This window comes from Danaus plexippus (genome assembly GCF_018135715.1).
Source record: "Danaus plexippus chromosome 29 unlocalized genomic scaffold, MEX_DaPlex mxdp_36, whole genome shotgun sequence".
Taxonomy (NCBI): domain Eukaryota; kingdom Metazoa; phylum Arthropoda; class Insecta; order Lepidoptera; family Nymphalidae; genus Danaus; species Danaus plexippus.
The window spans coordinates 1,452,111-1,463,467 of NW_026869857.1; the positions used below are offsets into that span (position 1 = coordinate 1,452,111).

The following is an 11,357-nucleotide window of genomic DNA, read 5'->3' on the forward strand; positions in this document are numbered from 1 at the left end:
ATATCATAGATAATAAATACAATTTAACTATTTTACACTATTCAAATTAAATATAATTTTGTTTTTTAATGTTTAAGGTCAGAATATAAGAGTGTTTATTCGTGAAAAAGCAAGTTTAAAAAGAAAATTCAAATCAAGTTATTACTACGTTACGATTCGATCTCAGCAGTATCAAAGTTTTTAGTCTCTAGACGCGACCTTGTTCATTCACGAATCCCTCTTCGACACATTGAAATATGCGAAATCTATAAGGAAAGTTGGAAACGCCACTAACTAAGAGAAAGAGAACCGTTAATAATCTAGTATTTAAGAATTAAATTTTATTGATTGAAGCGAGTTTAACGCTATACTGGCTCAGATCATTCATCCACGGAAATAATCTCGGCAACGAAAAGTACGATCGAGTCGACATTTTCTCTTCCATAGCCCAGTTATGGAGGGTGGATTTTTATGAAAAAATATTTAAATCGGGTCACCCATTTCCATTTTAGGTCCGGAAATAACCAGAATCCACAACCAAAATTACGGTTCGCCACCGAAACCCTGAGGTCACGTCACTCACGTTGCACCGAGAGCTATTTCTTTAAAAGCTAAGCCAGAAAATGCGAAGGTGCAACTTCATTAGCATGAACATTTTAAACCTAGAAATATTTGTAAAAATCACAATTAAAATTATTAGAAACAATTTAGTTACTTTCAAATCATATTATCGACTATTTTAGTTCAATATAAAATCAAACTTCGTTTCAACATTCAACACAGACTTCCGATGGAGTAATGAATAGTTCATGTAAAATTAATTAAAATTATAATTAGATTTAATCATGATATCAGTAAATGAAACTAATATTTTCGGTTTACTGCGCAAATTTTGTAATTTTTAAAAATTGCATACTCCCGACGTTTGGTTACTCTTGCAGCAATCGTTACCACGAGCGGACTAGATGTGGAACACATCTGTAGTTTTCAAACATAATAAAATATTTTTTTTACATATTTATTAATGTCTTTTGCCTCAACTCGTCCCTCTGCTGCTTTTATTATCTGTAACGTGATAATTTGTTATCTACAAACATTTCTTGATCCGATCCAATGCTTTTTAGCTTCAGTTCTGGAGATATCCGTAATAATTTATATTAATATATTTACTAATGTATTAAAAAATTTACGATTAATAATTGTAAAAATATCAGTTTTTCGTTATTAATATATAACTCTTATAACGCGTTTTCATGTCCCTCGTATAACACGTGTTTTCCCCCATATAACACGGGGATTCCCAAATGTTCTTGGTTTGATTTTAATAAAACGCATATATTTCGTTCATAACATAGTTTTTCCTTAATATTCGATTTAAACCCTCTTTAACAAGAAAAGTTAAACGTGAATCATTTGTATATAACGCGTTATACGAGGTCATACGAGCGCGTTTTACGAGAATTTTCGTACAACGCGTTTTCCTATAACGCGGAACAAATATACCGTGTAATAGGGGGGATTACTGTATAACAAACCATTCTTCATTTCATTACCCATCCTCCATCTCTCCATTTTTGTACGATAATTATAAACTCTTATGTTTTTTCCGCAATTCAATATTGCGTAGTACAAAAATAACGCAGGACTGTATCGATTTTAGTGTAATCGTTTGTGATGTTGGAATAAAAATTTAAGATAATGTCTTACATTTGTGTAACTATACATGAAGAAAATGTATTAAATTAAATAAAAATTTTCTATAATTAAAGCATTATATCGTACAGTGAAATAAAACATTATAATTAATTGTTCTAAACTTTTTATTGCCGGAAACGGATGCATTATACAATAAATAATATCAATCAATGTAATAAATACTCATGATTCTGTTAACACATACTCGAGTTAAGTCGAGGGCTGCCAGCCGGTGGAGTATTTTTCATTTATTCGTTAGCAATGTGCCGTAGATTTTATTTCTGGATAGCGTCAGGTGGCAGCCCTGGTTCTATTGTACTATTTTACTTAGACTTAGCAGCTTCTTCAGCCTCTAGTCTCTTCCTCATAGACTCTGGCATCTCGGCTGGAGGTGGTCGTGGCATTCTCAGGTATACCTATTAAATAATAACATATGTATATGAGTATATTAGTTTTTTCCTTCAAAAATCCCACAGATTATTGTGTAATTATTAATCAATTATAATTGATAATCAATTATTTTTGTGTGAAGTTGATTAATAACAGCGCCATCTAGGTACGAGCGTGGAACTATTTATAAGATTATAATGAAAGACTCAATTACCCAAGTAAAATTATATTTAATTGCAAATAGAATTTGATTTGAGTTTTTATATGTAATTATTCATCATCATCATCATCATCATCCCATAGGAGCCCACTGCTGAGCAAAAACCTCTCCACATGGAATAGGTTAGAGCATTAATCACCACGCTCGCTCAAGACGGGTTGGCGATTTCAATCTTATAATTTGAATATAAAGACCAGGTTTCCTCGCGATGTTTTCCTTCACCGTCGTCAGTGGTGTCTGAATACTCTTAGAAAGTACATATGACTCGGAAAAGATCACATTGGTACTTGCCAGGTTTCGAACCCGCGCCCTCATGTATGAGAGGCGGGTGGTTTAACCTCCAGGCCACCACGACATGTAATTATTTACTTGGTATTATTTTTGTTTGGTATCATATTACTGTACACAATCAAATAAGTGATTGTTCAACTAAATCAACCACATGCCTTTTACATTGACTATATATCCCGTGTCAAAAATGTCTTGGGAACATTATTTTAAGAGATTTTGTACGTGAATTATTATATGCATACCTTAACGGCGTCATATATGAACCATTGGAGAGCGGTCAGTGTACCGATCATGATGATCCTAGGTCCGAGCCCCTTCCACACTCCGGCCCAGCCGAGCTTCCCAACTATAGAGCCAACGGTCGCTGTCTTGTCCTGTATGAGTAAATGTAAATGGTAAGTATACTGTCTCAGTACAATATAATGTTTTAAACTTAGATTTACTCTATTCAGTATATATTGTTCTAATAAGTCATATTTAGTTGTCTTTTTCTTTCATTAGTTTCTGCCATTTTGTAGAAGACTTCTATCTCTTTCTCTCTCTTTGTCCATGTGTGTCTGTGTGTGTGTGTCTGAGCGTGTGTGTGTGTGTCTGATCGCGCGTGTGTGTGTCCGAGCGTGTATATATGTATTTGTGTGTGTGTTTATCTTAATGTTTCCCTGCGTCATTAATAACAGTATATTAAATTTTATACCTGGTTAAGTTTGGAGACGACAGTGTCAGCGGGATGTGACACAATAGCGCAGAACACACCAGCTATGTAACCAGCAGCGAATGTCACAACCAACTGCTCTCCCTTTGTGCACTGTTCTCGTGGCTTGGGCACTACATACTGTGGACGATCAGAAAAACATACATTAGTTTGTATTAGTAAATTGACTTTATATTTTAAGAATATGAGAGGGTAGGAGAGGGGCGAACGATATATAAGGTATGTCAAGAGATCGGGACTCATTTTGTTATAGATTAGTCGATCGTAAATTTAGAGTGTTTAAATCTTTCGTTTGTATTACATTCAGATATCATTTTATGTAAGTTTTTTTTAAATTATTAGTGAATTTCTATAGAACATTATTTTTGATAAAATCAATTCTGATCTTGTTTCTAACAATATATATGGCTTTAAAGTAAAATGGGCACCTTATATAGAATTTCTAGTGTTTTCTCGAAGCAGGCAAACTTCATCATAGTGTATGGTATCTGTCGTCCCCACAATGGCACCAAGCCCTTGTAGAAGGTGCCGAACCCTTCATTTTGGACCATCTTGGGCCAGGCTTCACGGAGGGTGGTCGCAAATCCAGGCATAGTCTGGATTCTCACCTGATATATAAAAAATTTTTTACTATAAATATTATGGCCATATAAAAATAATCTCCGGAAAGACAATTTTTTTTTTTCAATAAAATCAACTTTAAGCGATGTAAAATAAAAATATCTATATTTTAAGCCATCACTTGAAATCCAATTCACTGTACATTTACACAATAAACAAAATTTAAATCTATGAATAAGTGTCCCACCTTAGCAGCTTCCAGCGGTGAGAGGGCGATATCAGCGAAGAACTCAGCGGACGCTGATGCAGCCAGATAAACGAATGTACGGTAACTATAAGCTGCCTCCTCGTCCAACATACCAGAGTAACCGACCTTGAAGACCTCGTAGAGACCGAACTTGCAAAGACCCTGAGGATTTAAGCTGACCTCAGTACGTACATGACAAGTGTCACTTAAATTGCTGTTATAATATTATATTCATATATGATGTGATGTCTTCATAATTCAATTGTCAGTAGGAACAATTGGAAATTTTGTTTGTAATCATTTGATATGGACAAAAATATTTATACACATATATTAATATATATATATGATAACCTGAAGTGAGTATCCGATGAAGGTGGGTGCCCAGCCCTTAGCGAGTCCCCGCATGCCCTCTTCACGGACGGATACTTTGAAACCGTTCACAACATTTTTGTACTTGTCAGGGTCGACTTGAAGGCGGCATTTGACCAGATCGAGGGGAACCACGGCCGTGTGTGTGATACCTGTGCACATAAATTATTTATATTATTGATTATAAATTTATATACATATAAATATATTTATAGAGGTAGCCTGAGTAACTCCTTATTATATCAGCCATCTGCAATGAAAGTCTCATCAAAATCAGCCTAGCCATTTCAAAGATTAACCGGAACAAACACACAGACTATCACTGAGGAACATGTTATTATGACAAAATTGTATACTTCATGCATTTGCATAGCAATTATATACGGACACAGCAAATTCACTAATTTCCTTATATTTTATAATTACACAAGTCTGAAGTCACAAACTAGGAGCGCCATTTATCATAGATATAGTACTAGAAATAAAATTGAAAATTTTGACAAAATTCACCTCTTGTTTAATTTATACTAGAGGGCATTGAAATTAGTGAAAATTAAGTAATTTTATCATCACATGATATAATCGAAAGATAAGATCCAGCAATCTGACCTTCACCGATATGATATACATTCGAACTGGATGTCAGTGGATGAATGTGTTATATATATATATATATGCATTAAATATTACGATTATAATGATAATGTTCAAAGGAAACTTTTAATACTTTTTTACAGAAAAGTGATTCAACGTGTGTAGTTGTGACGTCACACGGTCATAGTTTATATGAAGAAGTTTAAGAAGATATGTTTTATGTGAAACGTATTAGACATACATTACTGATTACATTATATAAAACATACACACACTACAACCATGAGTCTGACACACACACACTCTACCATGACTCTGACACACACACACTCTACCATGACTCTGACACACACACACAAACATCAATCTGTGAACACTCCTCAATGTGTGTGTGTCACTGAATGTTAGTCAGTGATGTTTATATTACAGTATCGAAAGTGAAGTAATCAATTATTTTTCTCTTACTTAGATAAGAAATTCACATTCCATAAACTTATTGAAAAATCATAAAACAATCTCCGGTTATCAATCAGGAAGAGTTCGAAGTCTTATACAAAATAATGTTAGAAACTTAAGCATTTTATCGTATTTGTTATAATGATCAAAATTGTGCTCGGATTGCCATAAAATTTGATAGTCAAGATATCTTACCGCAAGAGAGGATTCCACCGAGTCCACACAGAGCAAAGTATTTGCTGGAACCGAACTCGCAGGAGTCTCCGGAGGGTGGGACCGCTGAAGATGCAGCCATAGCCTGAAACAATCATATGTATGTGAAGACTGTAGTATTAAGTTGCTCATAAAATAGCACATTTATATCGAGATTTCTTTCTTAGACTTATACTATACTATTATTTTTCATATATTTCATAGAAATAGCTTGATATCATTTAGAAGGACCTAAATCTATACTATTTGTGGCAAAAACAGCATTATCCTCCCTTACTATGAGTTCTTACTATCACTAAAGAGTTTTTACTCTCTCGTTCAATGATATATGAATGAAAAACTATATGTTCGATGTACAGGCATTAGATATACCGGCAGTTTTGTACTATAGGAGCCCTCAGATCTCATAATCTTTTATTCATCGGGCAACCGTGTGTACTGTGAGCGATACGCTATGTACATTAAACATAGTGTCATTATAGTGACTCGCTCACGACACACATCCCTCCAGTACGAGTTTTCATCATCGGGCCAATTGTTGTAAGGAATATATAAAGTAGCAATGTTTAGATGTTCTAGATATAGATAAAACGATCTTAGTAATGTTAAATTACACAAAAATGCCACTTACTTGTGAAGGCGCCGCTTCACATTGGGCTCCAGTCAACGGGCCACGGAACGGTGAGTTCCGGGCCGTCTCCAGTAAGGATGAGAACATTTTACTGGAAATAAAATCAACTGTTTGAGGAACGGCAATTATATAATATAATAAAATTCACAGTAATGTCGCATCAGCTCTCATAATCTGTTATTCACAGGGCAGCCGTGTGTAGGGTGGGCAACACGCTGTGCATAAAATCCACAGTGGCATATACTTGCCTTGCTCAAACTACACACATCCCTCTCGTATCTGTTGTCATCATTGTACAGGCGTATAGAAGAATAGTTAGGTTAGTTCAGTACTCAATTGTTTTATCACATTAATTAGCTATGTTAAGTAAGCAGGCATATCTGCATTGCAGAGACAGGTTTAGGAAGGAGATAGCATTATATTTTTAATAGGTAGATTAATGTTATAAAGCAATGTTACCAGCTAAGATTATTAGTTGTATAACAGGGTAAATTTTTGTAAGGTACTTTAATTAGCGGAATTAGATAATTACTTCATTATATGTTTGCGTATCGGTGAAGAGGAATAATACAGATAATAACTGTATTTTACAAGAGATACTTAATCAAAAAGATTATTTTATATATATATATTATTTTTTTTTAATTTTCGTTTCGCCTGAACTAATTAAAACGTCATAATTTGTAGGTTATTAATTAATAACTTTTCGTTATTTACCTGCGTGTGTACGATGTAAATAGTAAACACGAATTACAGATGTTCTTTATTCAAACGCAGAATATTTATAAACTTAGAATTCTGTGAGTTATTTTCTAAATTTAAACTTCTTAAGGTTAAGAACTGTCATTGACAATGAGCTGACGGCGTTATTAGGTAATCGAGTTACAAAATTAGTAAATAATTGTTATAAATTTTTAGATATTTCTCTTACGTCGTTCGGTATTCATTACACACTTTAAATTCGCGAAAAATTTGCTCTGAATTACATCTCGTTTGAACCAATCAATACTGAAACTGGGTAGTGGGGGTTGTCTTAGCCCTCTCGATTTTTCAAACCAAAAAGCTTTTTTCAGTCAATCTAATCGATTATATCAATAATTTAACTTAATTTAGGATAGAAAATCGAATACAGGGCAAGGTCGCGAAAAAACATAATTTCATTATCAGTTACGTATTACGTAAGTAAAGATGAAAGAAAAATTACATGGGTTTTAACGAAAAAGGGAACATTAGAATATAGAATTGGTAGTAAATAATGTATATGAGTGGACAATTTAAATAAAAAGCGTACTAAAAATTCACTTACATGTTTTAAATCCGATGGTAACTATCCGACACACCGCACCGCGCTACACGCACAGTGTTAAAGGAAACTGCGCGGAGTACAGCAGCGCCATTTCGGAAATTATATAATCACGTGGTAGCTATTGACGTAAGTCACTACCATTGGAATATTTTACAAGATTATAACTCACTTTTAACTCGCTTGAAATCTAACTAACGACTTTAATTTTTTTTTACATTATGAACAAATTTTTGAGCAGAAATGTATGAAATAAATATTATTATGCATATATTAAAATAAAACAAAGCCGAGATGAAGTTATAATTCAAACAAATTATTATGTATGTGTGCCGTATATTTACTGGATTGCATCAGTTGTGTTTCGATTATGACCGGAACTAGTTATAAAAAAAAGATTTTTTTTTGTCATACTGACGTAGGTCTTATTACAACAATCAAATTACTTGATATTCCTTTATGAATATATAAATTTATTTCGATTAATAGTAATAAAGCAATAATACTATAATTAAGCAACAGCTGATGTAATGAAATTAAGAAATATAAATCAATAAATTAAAAAAAATGCGTATATACTATCCAAAACTGTACATTATGGAGAAATTTAAATTATTTAGAAAGTTAAACTATAAGCTTATAATTTTTCTCTCTGAACTCTTACACTAGTTTTATTATTTTAGTCAAGATAATAACTAGATTTGTTGGTGTTAAATTGATATTAATTTAAATAAAAAAGATCCAGTCTAATAATTTAATTACTTCATTAGAAGATATAAACCACACTGCACTGAAAAGTTTTGGAATAGTAATATATTAGTTTTTTTAACTGTCTTCATTGGATACTAGGTTTTTTAATTTGAGAGATGAAAATTATTTTTTTTATAGTTTGTCAAAATTGACATTTCAATATATTAAGAAATTAAATGTATAAAATAAATACAGGCACAGTATTATTCGATTTATAATTAATGGGCATATTTATCTGTGTTCTGTAGAGCTACTTAACATCGTAGGCGTATCAATAGAGTGTTAAGCTAAAATTACATGTTTCCAATAAGTCGAATGCTCTATCAATAAATTATTAATTTTTTTTTATAAACAATTATTTCACTTTTTTTTCACAGTTCGTATCATACAACGTCAGAACGATCCAGTTATTTGAAAAATCGGAAAAGTATAATTCTGACAGACGTCAAATTTTGACTTCACTTAATTTGAATATTTTTTGCCTATACTTACATGTAATATTTATATGTCTTATACATATAGCTAACTATATTAAAGATTAATGTGGTTGTTTATTCAACTTCAGTCTATTTATCTTTTTGATTGTTCAGTTTATTTGTGTTTCAAAACTTGTATGCAATCTCTAGGTTTATCTCATAATAGAAAAAAAAATCCCCTGTATAAAGGCAGATAATTAGGAAAAACGGCTTACATTATTCTTTAGAGATCTTTTAAGGTTAAAAAACTTTAGTAATAATAAAATAACAATGGAATGGGAGAAAAAGAAACGACTAAATGGATTAAATACTAAAAACCTCTTTGGTGTTTTAAGGGTAAATAAATGATCCGTTAAAGTTACCATAACATCCGTCACTTTAAAAATGTGCTCATAAATCATAAGTCGTATTTAGGAAAAAAAAAAATTAAAGAAATATTTGTTGAAAATAACACCAAGATCTCGGGTCATAGCAAAAAAGGTTTTTAATAATTTTTATTAAGATTGTACGATATGTGTTTAAATAATTATTGTTTTGTGTGAATTAATTTTTGGAATTTGAAATTTCATGTTTCAAATTTTTTTTACTCCGAAACAAATATATATCTGACAAACAGTTGCACATTTTTTTTTTATATTGAAATACAAAAAAAGTACGTACATAACAACTGACCTCCTACTGAGTGTCTATCGTGAAACGAAAGGCGGGACGTTTCCAGTCTCTCATTCATAAAACTTCTTTCCACCTGATAGGAGCCATTTGGATAAATGAAAGAAAAACCGTCGGCAATTGTTAGTTATATTAATGTATAATAAGGTTTTATGTCATTTAATCACTGCTCTCTAACTGCTAGGGTTCACGTCACAATATTAAACATGTCGTTACTCAAAGATATGTCAAAATTGTAATAAAGTAAATAAAATAGAAAAAATGCATGTAAATCGGAATGTCGCTCATTACTTACGTTAGGTAATAAAATTTTAATCGAAAAATAAGTTTCCATGGAGAATGTGAAGTCGTTATGTCTTCTCGCTGGGGTCGGAAGAGGTGTACACGACTGTGCTCGCCACCACCATGCGCACCAAGACCCAGAGCATGTTTAGACAGTCTGGAGATACCGTTCCAAACACCTCTCGTTCTCCGTCAGTTACCAAGACCGGAGATACCACAGTGTTACATCAGATCACCACAGACTCAATGCGTAAAAGGTATCGTATGCCATTGTGCAGACCAAAATTACTGCACCGCTGAAACCTGTAGGAGTCCATCGCGATGCTCTCAATCTGACAACCTATACTGTTTATATGGCAACAAAGAGACGGAGGAAGATAGTGTCTGTAATAGACGATGTCGTCACCAGGAAGGCGATGAGGACTCCAGTGAGAAAGACAGCGAAGATGACCGAGGGTCCACTCGCTCCAACGATGAATCTCGACTAACCAAAGACCATGCATCGGAAGATAATATAGGCAATAAACCATCAAATACATACCATAGTGATATATCTGAAATACCAAACGTAGAAGCAAAAGACAATGAACAAAATAGACTAAGTAACGACACACCACGAGATAGAAATGGGATAAATTTACTGGATGCAACAGCTAGTAAGAAGAATGTGGAGAATCCAAATAAGAATAATAGACATGAAGTACATTGCTTGACTAGTTTTAATAGGGATATGCAGGTAAATATGCAGACTCACACATTTAGTAAAAGGACACGTGATGCGTCGAGTACGGCGAGTCCAGAGGTCCGTTATGGTGGGAACGATGTACAAGGTGCTGGAAGTTTAACTGATGTATTACAATTTGATGCAAATAGAGAAGCTAACACAAGTATGAGACGAAACTGTTGTCCTAATTCTCAACGGAACAACGATGAAGATGAAGATGAAAATGAAGGGGAAGATGATGATGATGATGAGAGATTAAATGATAATACCCTAAATTCCTGTTGTCGACCTAGTTATGGTCACCCTCAATCTAACCCACCTTTCCCTCAAGTTGATTTTACATGTCCTCAAAGTAGGGCTGAAGACGACGATTTTAATGATTCTGATGCTGATAACTATTTTTCTAAACCATCAGAAAATACAAATACTAGAAATCCCAAAACTAGCACACCTCTCCGGATAAATGATCCTAATTCGAATGTCGAAAGCCTATGCATACAGGAATCCTTAGACAATATGCAACAAGAAAATAAACATCACCGTATTCCTTCCACCAAGATTATGGACCATTCTACGTTTAATAAAAATTATTTACATTCGCAAGATAAATTGAATATTTCCCAAAAGGAGATCTCTTCTAAAAATCAAACTGAAGAATCTGGCCTTTGCTTTAAAGGCGCTGGATGGCAGTGTCCGGGCTTAAGTGAGTTGAGATCATCATCCCTTAACCATGTACCATCCAGAGGATCAAAATCTCCAAAAAAAAATGTTCCCCGCCGATACAGCAGTAGC

General features: G+C 33.5%; 1 protein-coding gene across 2 annotated transcripts; it reads right to left on the reverse strand.

The window, feature by feature from the left end:
- Window positions 1-1,781: 1,781 nt before the first annotated feature.
- LOC116776889 (phosphate carrier protein, mitochondrial-like) lies at window positions 1,782-7,815 on the reverse strand. Of its 2 annotated transcripts, none has more exons than XM_032670179.2 (9): window positions 7,668-7,815; window positions 6,362-6,452; window positions 5,713-5,815; window positions 4,450-4,619; window positions 4,096-4,257; window positions 3,716-3,895; window positions 3,270-3,407; window positions 2,818-2,949; window positions 1,782-2,090 (listed from the first exon to the last, which is right to left on the reverse strand). In XM_032670179.2, the coding sequence occupies exons 2-9, from the start codon at window positions 6,446-6,448 to the stop codon at window positions 1,998-2,000; spliced, it is 1,065 nt and encodes a 354-aa protein (XP_032526070.1). In that variant the 5' UTR covers window positions 6,449-6,452; window positions 7,668-7,815; the 3' UTR covers window positions 1,782-1,997. The 2 variants fall into 2 exon arrangements, with proteins under 2 accessions (XP_032526070.1, XP_061384926.1); XM_061528942.1 differs by having other exon boundaries at window positions 1,996-2,660; window positions 2,764-2,949.
- Between the last annotated feature and the right edge of the window lie 3,542 nt (window positions 7,816-11,357).